This window comes from Melanostigma gelatinosum (genome assembly GCF_949748355.1).
Source record: "Melanostigma gelatinosum genome assembly, chromosome: 9".
NCBI classification, from domain to species: domain Eukaryota; kingdom Metazoa; phylum Chordata; class Actinopteri; order Perciformes; family Zoarcidae; genus Melanostigma; species Melanostigma gelatinosum.
The window spans coordinates 20,444,970-20,463,548 of NC_136642.1; the positions used below are offsets into that span (position 1 = coordinate 20,444,970).

General features: G+C 43.1%; 1 protein-coding gene across 13 annotated transcripts in view; it reads right to left on the bottom strand.

The window, feature by feature from the left end:
- Window positions 1–18,579, bottom strand: part of plecb (plectin b) — a 101,484-nt gene that overhangs the window by 34,904 nt on the left and 48,001 nt on the right. For 2 of the 13 annotated variants that reach the window (XM_079274933.1, XM_079274932.1), the window contains exon 1: window positions 1,737–2,112. The exons of 9 other annotated variants lie outside the window; for them this stretch is intronic. In XM_079274933.1, coding sequence (XP_079131059.1) covers window positions 1,737–1,854 — 118 coding nt within the window. In that variant the 5' untranslated portion in view covers window positions 1,855–2,112. Of the gene's footprint in view, window positions 1–1,736; window positions 2,113–14,798; window positions 14,905–18,579 lie in introns of those variants that run through there. 2 more of the 13 variants (XM_079274925.1, XM_079274923.1) reach the window with 2 other exon arrangements.

The following is an 18,579-nucleotide window of genomic DNA, read 5'->3' on the forward strand; positions in this document are numbered from 1 at the left end:
CCTGAGTCAGACCGCATCAGATCACAGTCATTGTCGGCAGCTGACCCCCCCCCCCCCCCGTATTTGCGGGGTCACATCTGTCCCTATGACACCGCTGTCAGCTGGGCTCTTGGACACAGACATTCCTAAAAAGGATAACATCGTGAGGGACGGATGTTTTAAGGTGCTCCGCATGATTACAACAAGACATGGCATATCTATTAGAGAGTGCCATTTTCCTACAAGAAACAAAACGATGTTGGCAAGGAGCACGCCCACTGAGACAACAAACCCGCATACACCCAATTCCTATTGGAGTTCAGGCAAAGCCCACAAGGTGTGGCGGCGCTGCAACATCTATTGTGGACACAGTGGATGGATCGGGTTCGTTTTCACTTGAACTTTAATGCACAGTTTTCATTACGCAGCATGACAAGTGAGTGGCGCTTTGAAAACTGAAGGAGCCAATCAGGCACATTTTTGTATTTCTCCTGAAAAACCCTCCTTTACTGACTCACACAGCAAATAATTCTATCCACATTGAGCCAGAATGAACTATGGTCACAGACATCAAAGTCCTCCGTCTTATCAGTTTAATAGGAGTTATCTGAACGGTCAACTCATACAGCGACACACCCAGCAAAGAGAAGCAAAGGGCTGTGATTCAACCTTTAAACAAAAAAGAAGCCCATAGTCTGCATTTGTGTTTTCAGGAGGGTGTCAGCATGACTTACGCAAGTGTGTTATGGAACTACGCTTCCAAGGAAACCTTGTATCGACACCGCAGACCTTTTAACCACCTCGTGTATCATTGAAACCAATGGGGGGGGGGGGTTATTGTTGTACAATAAACGTATAAAGTATGATCTAATGTTATCGATGGAATGATTCAGTCTTGTTAGAATTAGCCACCACCTTAACCCAACACTTACACATTATTGCATTCGTAATAATACAAGTTCATTTTCCCTGTGTGATGAGTGCGTTAGTTTTTAATTCTTGTTCAATTCCTACTTTCACTTAAGAATTCAAATACTTTGTCCACCACTGCTCAGGGAATCACAATGGCACAATCAAAGTGTCTTGATTAGGAGAACTCATGTGTTCCACTGCATGGTAAAACAGGGCATTCATTTTTTTTTTTTGAAAAACAAAAGAAAAAGAGGAGCAGACTGGAGAAAAAAAACTGACGAAAATGTAACGCACCATTCATCCTGTCTCCAGTACAAGTTAAGGCAAATAGACTGCAGCTGCAGTGACTCATTCAACCTCCAAAACCCATGCATGCCACACAGCAAAAGTTGTGAATGGGCTTTGCTGACCAATACGAAGTGAGGAAGCTGCTGATGCATTAGAAAAGGAGAGTATATCCTCCTTTAAGTTACAGAGATGGAGAAACACTGGACACTGCAGTCGGATCACAATAACTGCATGTCTGCCATTTTTTCAATGTTAGATTGCTTTGACATTCAAACTTGCCTGTGACGACACTGGACACCCCGCCACCTGATGAGCTAACTGATGTACAGAACCACACATTAAATAACACGCTAGCCAATCACATAAACCTCTTAAAGCTCTTACAGACAAAGACGCATAAAACCTGAAACCATTGTCGAACGCTCCTCTCACCTCTTCATGGAAAAAAGCACTTCACTCTTGCCCAGCGGTGTCTCACACACACATACAGGAGCAAATACATCAAGATCAAGACTTGCAATGGAGCCGTTTTCCATTGATTGCCACCATACTGGTACCTTTCCTGCCGTCCGTAGCCTTCAGCATCCCCCGGTTATAGCCTTCGTCTGAGGCCATCCTCTCTCTGCCCGTGTTGTCAGAGGAGAAATTCCTGAACCTCTGCTGCTGAGAGTTCATTTTCACCGTTTGTCAGCACGCAGGATAATATTCCTAATGATACAATATCCTCGGCGGCTTTCGCCCTTGAGAGCAAACTTCTGCTTTTCTCGCGTCTATCTGTCCCTCGGGTTCGTCCCGGAGCATGCAGTCCTGTGGCCACAATCCACTCAGCACTTCACCGACCTATGATTTCTCTCCCTCTCCTCTGCCTCTCAAACTCCTCACTCCCTCATTGGGTTCGACTCTGCCCCTCTTTCTTTTCTTTTTTCTCTCTCTCTCTCTCTCTTTCTGTTCTGCTGCCGCTCACTCTATCCCTTTCATAGCAAATGGTGCCTGTGGGCTATGAAGTCTGGGCCTGTCCTTGTGTGGGATGAGCGAGTGTGTATTTAGTGGGTGCTGGTGTGTGGAGGACACGGTGGGCGGGGCTCTAAACACACCCCTTCCTCTTGCAGCGTGCCCGTGCCTCGCCAAGGACGAGGTGTGGTAACCTAGCTGCATGGACTATTGCTTCATTGCGCAAGAAAACACACACACAGAAGCTGAGTCTCAAGGTGTAATAAAAAAAAGTCTGTGCCGATTACTTTTTAAGAATTTATATTGCACTGAACAGAACATTAATAAATGATGTACAATCGAGTGACAGAAGTAACGTGTTCAAACAACAACAAGTTAAAAAAAAAGAAGTTATTATTTTCAGTCAAACACTCGCGTACACACCAACACACAACCTCATGGTTAATCATTACTTAGTCACAGCATTCCTCAGACATCTCACATTAGGAGTCACTCACTGTGACGAGAAAAAAGGAAGAAAAGAGAAGCGATGGGGGATGAGATCGTTTTGGGAAGGGCTGACTTGGACTCCAGACAGCGATGGATGACCACACCCTGAACATCACTGCTTCACAGAGAGATACAGCAGCTCATAGCTCAGTGTTTGAGCACGCTTGTGAATGTTGCGCGATGACAGGCTGCTCTGAGAAGTCGACGCACACGTCTGAGCATCTGTGTTTTAGTTGTCATTGTCGCACAGCATTTCTCACGACTTCGTTGAAGCTTATCTCCAGCTCTGTGAAGATATTTTGCCTCTTTGACAACGTTTTTTTGTAACAGCAGCCGGAGCTTCTTTCTTTGGTCGTTCAGTCGCCGCAACCATTGTTTTCTCAGCCTGACTGCACATGTCCTGCTTTGTGGTGGCTAATGCTAACAAATTGGCAAACATCAGATGCGTTACTTCCTGCTATCCAGAGGAGGAGGAGGAGGAGGAGGAGGAGGAGGAGGAGGAGCAGGCAGGCAGTGTTTAGAACAGAAAAGGCAAAACAACAGGCATTGCTTCAATTCTGTTTCAGTTTATTATTCTGGGTTTTTCTCTCAACATATTTCAAGGGTCACACTGGATGCAAAGTTATATTCCATGATAGATTAATCTGCAGAAAAACAGCACAAAATAAACTTCTAACTCATCAATCAGTCATAAAATCCAAACCACAAGTACTGTCATCAAATGTTCTTTTAAATTGTTAAAATGTAGCAGAAGTAGAGAAGAGGCAAACAGTCAGATTACACAGAGCAATGTCTGCGTAAATAGCTAATATTAGTCAAATTTAGCCACCGTAAGCTACTGGTCATGCCAGACCAGGAGAGGCTGTAGAAGCATGGTGCATATATATTACTTATGACTTTAACTTTTCTTTTGTGAAAGGGAGATTGTGTTGTTTCTCATTTCCAAAGTCACTCTTGCTTTTAAGTGTCTCAGCACACAGTTCCTGCATGTATTCAGAGTTTATCCGAGGAGTTTGGGGCTTAGTTACACAACGTTCCTCTCGTGGTCCCCTATACGGCTAGTGCTGACAGGTAAGCTTACTGACATGATTTAATCAGGCATCCAAAACCACTTCTTCTCCCAGAGTGCCGAGTGCTGAACGCGACCTGTAGGAACATGAAGGTGCTTCATGTGTCAGGGTACGTGTGTCCGTGTGGGTGTGTGCGAGCGTTGACTCATTTCGAGCCACGTTAGCAAATTTCATAGAGACACACCTTTGTAGGTCCAGACAATGTCTAGGCAAGCTCAGGAATTAAGGAGTGGTATGTGGGAAGGAAATTAAAGGAAATGAAACATGCCGAACACAGAATTTATTGTTGAACTTTCATTTAACATCGCAGCCTGACACTATACATGCTGTAATTTGAATGAAATAGTTGGAGCATGTAACACCTTAAGGAATGAGAACAGCGAAAGGTCTATAAAGTTTCTCATGTACGATATACAGTGTGGAATAGAATGGAATGGAATTAAAATTGAACAGAATAATAACTGTTGTCCCGGTTATCTGAGACGCAGAAGCAACAGTAGACGGTAACGGAGAACTCTGTGGCGTTCTGGCAGTGAAACACGCACCGACACCTACTAGAGCGCTCTCAACCTCGCGGGCAACACTAGTGGGAGACCCGAGAGGGAACAGGCGAGAACGAAAGAACGTGTGGAACATCTTAGTCATGAGATCTTTCCACCGAAAAGGAGGCATATCATTAAGGTCTCAACATGCTTATTACACTGCTGCCTCGTCTGGCTTCATTAAAACCAGATGGAACAGTTTTGGGCTTTTTATGTACGAGCGGAGAGAGCGACAGGATAGTTTGATACATTTTATTTTCATTGATGGAAGTGACAGGGAACTAGTGTTTCCTTCTTCCCACACGGATACTTACTATCTATTTACATGCTAGCAGGGTATTTTTAGAGGAGGTTTGGGTAAATTGGGACTTCTAGCATTGCTTTTAAGTCTTATTTTCCCAGTCTACAGATTTCTGTTAGTAGCCATTTTTGTTAGCCATGTAAGAGGCTAGAGATGGAAATGTTGGTTGCTCAGTCGGTAAACCACTTTGGTGATCTTCAGTCGCCATCAGGTCAACATTTCTATTTGTCGAATACTTTGGTTTAATACCTGCAAAACTCATAACTCCCATCAGCCGGAGCTCTAATTTGTGTTGACTAACAAATGCTAAGCTAAGATGCTAAGCGTGGGATACCCTGCATCACACCTCCTAAACATCAGCATGTTAGCATCATCTTTGTGAGCATGTTAGCTTGCAGACGTTAGCATTTAGCTCAAAGAACCACCGTGCATGAATGCCGCCTATCAGAGCTGCTGGCGTGGCTGGAGGCTAAACAAACAAGATACTGTACCATTGTGAAAATAGTTTGGTACAATTACCATGAACAAATCTTACCACCAACGTCATGTGTTGGTTCCCAAACCGGTCCTTGTGGTCCTGAAAACCACAGTCCCCATAAACCATTTTTGTTTTTGTGATCCTGTATAAAGGTAATCTCACATGCATCTGTGACAATTACATTTCTAATCACTCAGGCGTGCCTTTGATACGACTTGTTTATCGCTATTACCGCAGCAGTACAGTAGAAAAAGAGACGATGGATCCGGCGCGCTAATATCACTTAGCTTTAACTCTATCCTTTAGCATCAATCGGTTTGAATCAACCTACACAAAACAACACGATGTTGTTGGTCAGTATTAGAGGCATACTGTACTTACTTTACAAACACAGGGCTGAGTTTGCAGCCTTGAACGACCTGTATTTAAGCACTGGGGACTCCATTCCCAAACCAAGCCAACACATTACAGGACAAAAGAATTCTAAGAATATGTCATTATGGCTTTTGAAAGCGCTGAACCGCAGAGCAACTTTAAGGGTTTACACAGAGGGAGGATGGACATCACCTTCCATCGTAGAGGATGGATGAAGCCGCAGAAAGGATTTGCTCTACCTCTCTTCTTTTTTTTCTATCCCTCCCTTTAATGTCTCAGTCACTCATGGTCAATTCAGGTGAAGGTTTATTTACTGCGATATCACCACACCCCGCAGGGAAAGGAATGTTCATAAAACTAGGAGCAGCCTAAACACACCCTGGATTATCACCTCAGTTGTTTAGAAGGAGGAGGAGGAGGAGGAGGAGGAGGAGGAGGAGGAGATAGCTACCACCTGAATCACAGTGCACGCCGGATCAGATTTCTGCTACGCTGTGAATGCAAAGCCAGCATGTGGCGCATTGAATTTAAAACATTTGAAAGGCCTTTTTTAATAATGTTGCATGAATTAATTGATTCTATTGAAAACCAAAAAAATCTAAAAGCAAAACACAGACTCCCTGATAATACACCGTCATAGGTGGCCTGTTTCTCAGTCGAGCAAAACGAATGAGCCATTGTGCCGTGATGCGATGTCCAGTTATTATCCACAAGGATCTCCAGCCCGTCAGCAGACTCTAGATTATGTTGTTGGGAATAGATCTAACGATGAAGCTGCAAACCCACTTAACAGGCCTCTGGCTCCGCCTCCACAGCTGAGTTTTAAAATAGCTCAGCGCTGACCTTTGGAAGCCTCTGTGGAAAGAGCAACATCTGGGATTGTGACAGTTGCTAATGTTTAAATTGGAGAAATCAATTGCAACAGGCTGATGGGGGTGAATAGCTGAGGTGGGTGCAGTTCCAGTGGCTCAGAGGACAACGTTTAAAGCTGCATGTGTCTCCCTCTGCAGGCGAGAGCAACACAGTTAAGATGCTGCCACCTGGCTGAACATGTAGATGTCAAATAAGACATGAAGGAAGCAACTTATTATTAATTTGCCAAAATGAGTCAAATGTAATTAAAAATGAGTATTTATGTTTCTTTTTTCTCTGAGTTAAAGAACAATTTGTAATATTTATTTCTTATAAATTGACTAAATAAAGTGCCTAAATGTAAATATTTACAGCAGTATTGGTGGTGTTTTGAGTCAGAGCAGCATTTTCAGAGATGATAAATACATTTGAAATATCCATGACTGTGGGTTATGACCACCAACTTTCCTTGCCTTGTTTACTTCACTCCATTGGGGAATATTTGACCTCAATAAAAACACTAAATATACATGCCGTCTTTGTCCTATCCTGTTTGCATACTGCTGTTCAGCTATAGCCTATCTATCACCGCTCTTCTTCTCCTATTCCAAACAAAGTGGGATCCCCAAACCGAAAGTTGATCATCTCACTTTCATATATATAATAAGCACCTCCTAATAGAAGCTGAAACAAGGCAACGTTTGGCACTTTTGCTTGGAAAATGAGAATTAAGGAAATCACAAAATAGTTGCCGATTAAATTTTCTGTAAATTGACTACTCAATTAATCAATTAAATGTTTCACCTGAAAACCGAACACAGTGAATCCATTCATCTGTGATAAAGTAGCAGCAACATTTTCTTTTTTCTATAGAAATGTTAGATTTCACAACTTAAACACTCATGTTAAAAAGAGAGAGGAATTACTAAAAGTACATCAAAAACTACTCAGTTAAATGTTGTATTTGTTATAAGAAGCTCTACGGAATATCAGAGCCTTTAATAAACTGAAAGCTGAATATTGTAGGTTCCCCTTTTCTCATGTGTTTGATGAATCCATCATTATGACGTGCGGTATTTCCATATGCCATCTTACCGTTGCAGATGTGGGGGGAAAAAAGGGGAAGTTTCGCATGTTTCTATGAGAACAGCTATAAACATACAGAAGCATGTGCAGTGGGAGCTGTGACTGACTCTTACTCATAGCTGTATTTTTAGACACAGGAGTCTCCCATAACTGACCCATTTGATGGGGAAAGGAAAACGCCATCTTCCAGCCAATACGCTGCTCTCTCCCCCACTGGCAGAAGGCGAGACATTGTTCTCACCACTAGATGGAGCCGGAGCACAACCACGCCCAAACTCTTCCCCAGTAGATTCTGCAACTATGAGGCTATGGACTAGGGGGAGATGAGAAGAGCGACAACTATTTAAAAGGATAATGAATAGAAGGGAAACAAATCGTTTTCTCCCAATAACATTGCAAGCTTGTTATGGATATATGACATCAAAATGCTTTTTTTTTTACTGGGGTTAAATATATAGGGAAAAAATGTACAGAAAAGTAGGAATAAGATGAATTACCAAATACTATATCAACTTAAACCACCCCCTTGATGCAAAACCTTCTTCAGAAGAGCTGTTTTTTCATAATCATGTTACACAACAACAAAACAAAAGGATTTTCTGATAAAGTAATTAATTACTTACACACTGATGTCCTGTCACTCTCTATAGTCGTATAATATAATTGTGAAATATAGATGGTAAGAAAGATAGTTTATGTTATCATGATTAGTCATAATTAGACATGTTGGTTATGCAGAAGATAAACGCATTGTTCTCATGCTATAGATATTTCCGGCCTATATAATATTTCTTAGATAAAAGCTGACGCTATCCTGGTGGTCATGCTGATTTTTATCGAGTTAATAAAGATAATGCCGACCATAACGACCACTTCATATCTATCTTAGTTACTCATTTACGACATGAGCCAATAAAATGACTGAATTTCTTTGGCATTATAAAACTTAATTTTATTATCTTCAGACATGTTACCACACCTCACAGCAGACAGCTCCCATAGTTATGTCGCCTCCCCCTTATCATAACACATGTGGGCCCAAGGTGTGCTTGTTGATGGTCGTAACATATGTATTGCGTGAGATACAGCTTCAATTCACTGTCGGATTTATTGCAGCAGCCAACAGGCAAATCTCTCAGCGCCTCATTGTATTACAAAACACTCCAAGGAGAGTAGTCCTGTGGTTTTGATTTTCATCTGAACTCCTAAGGAAACAAAATATTCCTCTATATATGATTTGATATGATTTTTGATACAGCTGTTCAGAAAAGTGATTCAACACATTTTTATAACTGGTAGTATAGTGTGAGAGAGCGCCCCCCTCAGGACTGAAATAAATGGAAAGCAGAGGCTTCTCTCTATTTGTGTGTGAGTGAGTGAGTGAGTGAGTGAGTGAGTGAGTGAGTGAGTGAGTGAGTGAGTGAGTGAGTGAGAGAGAGAGAGAGAGTGTACAAAAGTATATTAAATAGCATATCTCCTGTCAACAACCCATTATCTCCGATATCCTTTATTTTATTCAGGTATAGAACAGACTGTCGGACTCAATTTGAGTACTTCGCAAATATGAAGGTTTTCCAGCTGCTGAGCAAGTAGCGCAACAAGTACTGCACGTTCAACGATGACATCCAAGGTAACGCAACAAACAACACACACACACAAATGGACACCCTCTCTGTCCATCTAAGCCATTCATTAATTTCTATTTTATAAAACAATATGACTAGTGTATTATAATAAAAATTATTATTATTGGGAGTAGCATTACAAAATGTAAAAACTATGGGAACAATACACTTTTTAGCAAAATATAATTGAAATACTTGAATACAATAAAGTAGATTCACCTAAAACGTTTAACTCTGTTCAGTCTCTCTGGCAGTAACAACCATGTAGTTTCACCACAATGAAAACACAACAACAAACTCCCTCCTTCCCTACCTATCCAGTCAATAATGCACGTCAGGTCTCTCCACTCACCTGCACAACACATCTTACTGTACAAATATCTGCTTTCCCCATATGAGCCCATCTCATGCAGATATAGGGCCCTCGCACATGATCCCATAATGTGGCCATTAGGGGCCCAACGCAAGATCTGTGTTCCAAACACAGTGTGCCAGCTGGTGTATTTTTAGATACATTGGCAGTAAAAAGGGCAGTGATTTAAAATCCTAAGGGTGTGTTGTCGTATGTGAGTTGGCAGGTTTGATGCCAGGTTTGAGCCCTGGAGCAACAGTGACAATTCTTTAGTGATATTATTATTAATAGTTTCTCTCCTCTGGGCTTTCTAGAATCAATCCAAAAACACTCTCTCAGCTGCAGAACTTTCATAAGGAATGATATGTTTGAATACAATAAAAACACAAACAACAAACGCTGACTGTGTTATGCCAAGTCAACTTTAGCATGTGACAATTTACGACGGGGCACAGCTGAGCTCTTCTTAGGTCACATTTGAAAGGGAAAGTGACCTGAATGTGCTGTGATCTACAGGATGCTGACCTCTGACCCAGGACCACACGGGATGCTCTCTGATCTCCTCACACTATGACCACAGTCACTCGCAGAGGCAGCATTTTTAGGAAGGCCTCCTTGTAGTCTTTTTACAGCAAACATCTTCCTGTTGACCTGAAGAATCTGTTGTCGATAACACGTTTTCAGTGCGATATGCAATGTAACTGGATTCAAGAATGCCAAATTCAAGACTTTCAAGGTTGTGTTAATCGTGTCTGGAATTTAATTGAGGCGACATCATAGCCTTGCAACCTCAGAATGGACAGAGCTGCAATTTGGAAATTGAAATCTGAGATATGAGCCGAATATATGGCAAACAAAAGAGATTAGTAATGCAATATTGGCCATAATATTCTAAAGGGATGGCTATAAATCATAAATAAATCTTTGATATCGTCATATCAGTTCATCAAACCTAGTTGACAAACTGGTGCGAGGCACTTCTTGTCCTTTAAGCTTCAAAACTCAAGGAAAGTATGAAAGGAATATTTGACGTTTTAGGAAACACGCTTATTTGCTTTCTAGCTGAGAGCTAGAAGATTGACACCACACTCCTTATGTATCGTTCAATATGAAGATATACTGCCAGCAGCCGGTTAGCTTAGCTTAGCATGAAGACCGAGGGAAACAGCTAGCCTGGACATGTGCAGGATTATCTCTTGGCCAAGGCAAGGCAAGGCAAGTTTATTTGTATTGCACATTTCAACAACCAGGTAATTCAAAGTGCTTCACATAAAACCATTAAAAGCATCAAAACATAAGGCAAAAGAAAAGGAGATTTAAAACAGGCCAGGCACAGTTACTCTGTCTGCAGAGTCTCGGCTGATTGCAACCTCATGGTGACGACACTCAAGAAAAACACTGTGTCCGGCCAAGATCTATATTTCCTTTGGAGAGAGCCGAGCTAGCTGCTTCACCGTACTTCCAGTCTTCATGCTAACAAGCTAACTCGTTGTAGCTTCAAATTGATCAATATTATCTCTTCCAACTCTCAGCAAGAGAAGGAATCAGCTCATTTTCCAAAATGTTCAAACTATAAATCCAGATAAGTGCGTCAAGGTTTTGTATCTTACCGAGGTCAGAATTTTGGTTTTGTGACGGCACTAACTGAACAGAACAGAAAGGGGCACTTAATTCAGGCACCGTCTGAAGAAAAGTCAAAGTACCTGCAATCACACTTTGGTTATTTGACTCAGAAATTGTGTTTTCTGTCCTTCATGAATCACTATAACTGCATACAAAGACTGTAGCTAGAAAGTGACATCTTTAAGTAAACTATTGATGTCACTGCACTTTATGCCCCAAGGAGTATCGGTCAAATCCCTGATGGAGGTCACAAGAGGTCTAAATAAACTCCCAGCACAGGACCGGATGTGTATCCACGGCCCCAGTGCTGCTCATGAATAATGAATGCATGTGCCCTATGTGTCTTTCTGTCTCATCTGGGTTTGTTTACTATTCCCAGAGGACATACGAAATGTATCCACAGCCCCTTTTGGGTTCCTATGAGGCACAAGTTCACTGTTTATCTTATGACTCATGCCCACTGGTTGATATGCAGCAGTCACGGTGGTGTAGGCCATCCAGGCTGTTTTATGTACTCATGAGGGCTGGAAAAAGAAACGAACACACACACACACACACACACACACACACACACACACTGGTGTACAGTAAAGTAGCTAGTCGTGGTTGTTTCCAGGAAGAATGCTGACTTTTCCATAAACCAGGCCAACGCTAGAGCCAGAGCTCAACCACCACAGCCCATACAGCTCTGTGTGCGTGCCTTACATTCATCTCTTAAAGCATTTGTTTGGCAGTTTGTGTGATTAAATGGCATATGTGGCCTTAGCATGTCTAACAGGATGTTACCTTTTACCAGCATTGTAAAAAAAAATAACTTGACACATTCTCAACTGTCAGCTGAGAGAGATGGATTGCGAAAATCTGCTTTGGTATATCCCCCTGGAGTCGCCCGAGGAAGGGAAAACAAACACGGCAGAAAGGTCAAAGTTCAGCGAGAGAAGGCCGAGTGACGCACCTTGTGTGTGACAGAGTATTTACAGTCCAACCTTTCAGCTGACCTCATTCCAACATGGTCGGTGGGGCATGTTCAGATCCGTGTTCTCACTTCTGCGCCCACAGCACAGTGCGGCACATCTGACTAGAAGCCGAAGCTGCTCTCACCGCTGTAACATGCGATAGCTCGAGCTGCGCGGCTAACTACAGGACAGAGTCTGTCATCGTGCGGAATGGATGCCAGGGAAAAGGGGGCAGCTAAGACCAGAAAGCCCCAAGAGCACAGATTACCAGGGACAGCAGCTGCATTAAGTCTTCAGTATCTCAGACGATAAAACATTAGTGGATAGCAGGGTAATGTCAGGGTCATGGAAACAATATCCCTTTAGGAAAAATGTGTGTGCAAAACGTCAAGTGGCACAATGTATACTTCATTTGTATCTTTTCAGCGCGGTCAGCCCAGTTTCCTCATACTTAGTCCCTCACCACAGTCACCTTCCTTTGAATTACAGCTATCTCACACTACATACGATACCAATGCTTGGGTGACACCCCTGCTCTTTTGATGCGTGTGTCCGGAGATAAATGGTCTCAGTGACGACGCTGACGTTCCGAGGTTTTGCAAGTATATTGTCAAGCACATTCAGCATCTTACTTCAATGTGCTGGCTTACACACAGCTAAGTCTGATGAAAGTGTCATTATTTTAGCAGGGTTGGACAAATTTAAATTGTGACCTCACAGCTCGAGGAATCACTAAAGTCAGTAGGATTCATCCTCTGGGGACCATGAATGTCTGTACAAAATTCCATGGCAATGGCCCCCAACAGTTGTTGAGATATTTCAGTCAAAAGCAAGGCGGAAGCAGAGCCACAACGCTAGCATGGCTCAAAACTCAAGGTAAGTGATTGAGTAACTTGTGAGTAACGCATCAAAATGTTGCAATCAAAGATTAATGCAAAATCGCAGGATCAGACAGCTTACTTTTTATCTACGGTCTGTGGGGAGCAGATTTATGGATTGATTTATACGGCTGTCTGTCAGTTCAAATGCTGGCAGCCAGGTTGGGGATTGTGTACTAAACAAGTGCTAAGAGAAAGCAATTCAAAATCTGAAGAAACTAGAGGACACCCACCAGCCAGAATACACACACACACACACACACACACACACACACACACACACACACACACCCCACCCCTTTGATCCGTAATCAAACTTGACTAGACAGGTTTGGGAGGGACCCAGCAAGTAGTTGTTACACAAGCACTCATCTACGTGAGAAAATGGGCCAAGTTCAGCTCCACGTAGTCTGGACTGGTTTGTATCAATGCACTGAGACATGTCAGGCCATCAGTGTTGAGGGCAACTGTGACAAGAGCCAAACAGAGAAGGCCTCCAACGTTGTCTGAGCCTAATGGGGGCTAATCTCTTGGCCGCTGCGAGTAAGAGCAGCCACTTTGCGAAACTGGCATGGAAAGGCCTGGTGGCACCTCCGACCGGTCGCAGTGTGCAACGGCGGCCAGGTCTCAAGGTTGCACGCGAACGTGACTAATGCACGAGGTAAACATCCCACAGGTGGAGATGTGTGTGACCTCTCAGTGTCAGAAATATGACCTGTACAGATCAAAAAAACAATAATAATAAAGAAACAAGCGTAAATATAACAAATAAGACACAGGCAAAATGACAAATATGCAAAAATCAGGGTGACTAAGTGCCCCAAAACCACCAGGGCGGGGAGAGTGGGTCCTGGGGGGCTTGAAGGCATTTGTTTGGATAAATAGAGATAAGTAAGAGGGGTTCAGGAGATGAGCCCGGACTGTGGCGACAGGTGGGCCTTTACTGGGAGGGAGGAGAGGGGGAGTGGATCGGTGAGGGTGTGGCGGGGACATTAAAAATAAAAAATAAAAAAAGGACGCATTCCTGCGTCTCCAGCCTGCGGCTATTACTGAGGGTCTGGTCTGCTTCTCCTGATTTGTTCAGCTGTTTTTTGAACACTTGCCTGACAGATGCGTTCTGTAGAGTCAGAGCAACTTATCACATTACGAAATGTGTGGTTTCTTTTCCTAAGCACAGTGTAAAAGAGCAAATGCACTTGTTTTCTGGATCCACGTTTTTGCTGTTAATCCATGTCATAAATATCTATTTCGAATGGTTTAAGCTCATTTCTGTGTCAATCAAGCATGAAGAAAAATAACAATGGTTAATCTGTGTTGTTTATCAGATGCACCTCTGTGAGTCACTCAATCTTGCAACAGCTACTTCAGGTCATCGCGCCAGATTGGCTCGTCATCTGCATTCTTGGCAGATCACCAGTTTCTGGAGAATAGGGTGAAACCCATTTGAGCAATGACAGGTCCACCTACAAGGACGTTGTGATTACTACAACACCCATCAAAGGAATCTCCGTTGAATATCTTGAAGCATCAAGTGATGACTGTGTTCAGTGCAGTGACGGTAAACAGGTAAGAATAACTACACATTTAAAACAGCCCTCTCTCAGAAAATGAATAAAATATAGTCTGTGTGAGTCACCCCAGCGTGTTGACGCCCATCAGATGTCATGATTGACAGGAGAGACAGCTCCTGAAGAGAGTAAGCGGAAAAGGAGGGGGACATTTCTCTCCTCGACCCCTGCCCTCACCCACTATCTGCATACCATCAAATAAATGACAATACAGAAGCCAGCCAAGCTCATGATTCAAGTCAGTCACGTTGTAGACATGTTTACATTTGGAATAGAATCTGTGCTGAAGGTTTCTCTTCGTTACAAGTGTGCGTCTGTGGTGGTCCAGCGGTCCCACCTAACGACAACACAACAAGACTTCACACGGGGCGTTCGCCAAAATCAACAATTCCCCGACGGTCAGCGGCACAGACGGACAACACGCAGTTAGACACAGACAGACACGCCACAGCAACCCCACTCTGTGGACCTACCAGGTATGATCTTCATCTAAGAGGCGGTAGAGGGAGGAAGAGGAGTACGAGGGTGACGAAAAGGAGAGCTTTACAGAGGGGGAATGAAGAGGACAGGAGACGCTCCTGTTTGTTCGCTCTGAACCGCCTCGGTTCTCCGTTGTGTTGAATTTTGACAGGCTGTGCCTGCTGCTTGGATCCGTCAGCCTGCTCTCCCGTGGCCAGGGGAGGGGGCAGGGGGGGGGGGGGGCTGAGGGTTATAAATACCCATCAAAGCCAGATGATCACACAGTGTCACAGTTAGAAACTGATGGAAGTGCTCTGGCGGGACACTTGGCTGCACTCACCCCCTAGAGACAAACTCCACAAACACAAGCCTCCCTCCCTCCCTCCCGGTTTCTCTTTGAGGAGGATGACGACCGCAGGCTGATCTGTGAAATTAAGTCACAGCTCTCAAAATATTCTCAGCATATGCTCGATGCATCATTCGGACATTATATTCTCGACGATAAAACTACATATGACATGGGATGTAACGTAATATAGTCATATCCCCATTTGTGATTTCCTAACTTTTGATAACTTTGGTGCAGATTTTTGCACTTCTACCGTTTGGTGAGGCCTCTCACGATGATTGATAACAAGAGTGTTTACGCAAACGTCTGACATTTAAACTGTAAATAGATGAGTTGACTGGATATATTAAGTGTCATTAAGGGAAAAAGGCACCGGCAGTAACGCTTGACAGAAATGGCGACGAAGTTAAAAATAAAAACTGAGTCTATGACTGATGGAATAATTATCAACAGCCACACACAGAGTTTAGTGCTGGACAGATTGAAGAGCGTTTAGCTCCCAGTGTCCCATTGTTTTGACAATTAGTTCCATTTCCCTGTAATGCTAAAAGCAATTCCACCCAGTGTCTGGAGAGTAGAGGTGGGATTGTCTCCTCTCATGTGTGAGGCAGCTATACTGAGAAACCACGCGGGGGGGCTTTACGGAGGATCGCAGGGAATCCACATGCCTCCACAAACTCCTGAACCTTTAACTGAGCCTCACACTCGCGTCATTCATGTTGAGACACATGGTCGAAAGCTATTCGAAGCGTGCGTCCAGAGGGGAATACACCTCTTGTCTCAATCTACACCCGTATACTGCTGGAGCGTCATTTTTTTGTCAACACCATCTTGACTAAACAGGTGGTGGGGTCTCCTGAGAAAATACCGCATGAAGCAATGGTCAAAACACAAAATTGACATAAAGGCTTAAAAAGCCCTTACAGAATACTGAACTACAGCTATTCCACCAACTCACTCACTAAACTGAAGTTGAGTCAGTCAGCCCCTGTAATACGGCCAAACATGTGCTCTGGGAAATGACTAACATCATAACCATCTTGACCAAACCCTCAATATATTCCACATGTTATCGCAATCAACATCACAAAGTTATTGACAACTGATTCCCGTTTTCTATTGCAATCCTGATTCAACCGGAGTGATGCAGCAGCTATGGAGTATTACAGCCGCCTGCTCAAGTTTCATTCTGAATGTATCAACAACATCTCAAAATGTTTTCTTGGTGTGCGTCTGTCTCAGTTTCATGAAAGGGAGGCCGATATGCTCTGACACTTGTGGGTGCAATAGCATATTAAGCGATTTCGCAGGCTGAGTCAGCAGTAAAAGATAGGGCAGCTACGGTCATTTACTTTGTTTTGAGCAAAACATCGCTGGTGGGCAACAGCAAAAAGAGGCAGCAGACTCTTAAGCTGCCAGCTCACAACAAAGGCTATTGATAGAGAGCATGAGATTGAACATTAATTATGTTCCCAATTCTTTATTTTTATTTTTTTCTAACTCAAAAAGGTCAGGCTCATAACTCAATCTCTCAGATCAGAGAACGGTTCGGGTGAGTCATAAAATCAAAATGACGTGCCGCCATAATGAAAGGCACGAAGCTGCAGTTTTCATTTCACCACTCACACAAGTATGCATCGGGCATGATTTCAGAGGTGGAAGAAAAATAAAAAAAAGCAACATTGAGGACCTCAGTGCCATGTCTGGGATGTGATTTAGTCTAATTGCCCCCGGTGCCATGTGTGGGCAGAGTTTAAACAGCCTTCTCATGTGTGTCCACTTCATACAAAGCACGTACAGCGCCCTCCATTCAAGAAATCAAAAGTGCCGCACGTGATGTCAAAGCGTTCCCTTCAAATCAAAACCAGTTCAAGGAGCTCTCTCTCTCTAGAAAGCTAAATTATTTGGTTGCGCAAGACTTTTTCAAATCCTTTCCCTTTCCCTGGTTTCCACATCACTGATGCAATGAAAGACAGATTGTAGCAAGACACAAGCAGACATGCTAGACTGAAACTATGTCTAAGGGTGTAACTGTGTCTGCTGACAGCGATTTGATTAGCTAACATACCAAGAATACCGCACTCTTTACAGCACTAAACATTGTACCTGTGATAACCACTGTCCTGTCTAACAGCATATCTGAGGTCAGATTAGAAGGAAACTGCTTTGGCAACAGTGCAAAAAGCTGGATAATGCAAAGCTTGATAACCAAACAGAAAACAAGGCCTGTCCACTACGTGATGTGAAATATGCATAACTTGGAGCATTATCAAAACTGATTACAGCTGCAGCATTTGGTCTATGTGACAGATGATAATGGTTGGTAATGGACAGCAGATGTCAGCAGTGGGTCACCGAACACTGTGGTCATCTGATAGACTGGCACCGTCTGTGTCAACATCTGATAGCGCCATAGTCTATCAGACTCCATAATTAAAAGCAAAATTTAAATCTTTCTTAATGTTTCATTTATTAGTTTGTTTTGTTTTTAAATGTTGAAGCAATTAACTCAAGTTCTGTTTATGATTAGTTGCATATGCTGTTTTCTGTGCATGTGAGTCACACATATATCTTTATCAAAGTGCAGAAGGGAATTATTTCTCTGGTGAGTACCACAGATTGAATCGAGGGTCCAGGCTGCTAATTGAATCCAGATCGGCTGTCAACCAAACAAACACACCCTGAGAGCTGTGAGCAAGCTATTCCAACTTCCTGACTCTTTGTCCCGTTGCTCACACCCACGAAAGACAACGCCCCTGTGAAGTCCCTGCTATACACCCATATGCACATGACAGTCAACAAAACACGCATATCACTATTTCCATCATCCAAACCCCAGAGTCACATGAACACGCTTCATCGTGATTCATAAGTTTCACTTCAGCAGAACCAACCGCAGCATCGAATGGCATCGTTTTCAGGGAGTTGTAGAACTGTTATTTTCCAGATCCAGCAAAAAAAGGAGGCCATCATACACTCCTGTTATCACAATGTCTACATAACTCCCATATCCTGCGCATGCCATTGCATAATGGTATGCAAGGGGAATGCCAATCTCCTATACACAAGAGAAACAGAACCACAGAACATAAAAGAGTGCCAAGAACACATTCTTACTGGAGGAAAGGGAACAAATGCTCCAAAAAGCACCACACCTCCCTGCCTCTGGCTTTAGCTCACACACAACTATCTCTGAAGGGACCAGGCGAGCGGCTGAATCTCAGCAAACAGCCCCACCTTGTTGGAATGACTGCAGGTCTGCGTGATTTGGCAAACACTCCGAGATGGCTCCAGAGAGTACTGTCTTTACGTGTGTAGAGTTCCCCACCCAAAAAAAGTGTGATTCTTGGCATTTGTTAAAAATAATTATAATCGTCACTGCAACATGCTCTGCATGTAAACGGTGTGGTAAATTATAGGTACGATGCATTTAGTACTTAATGCAC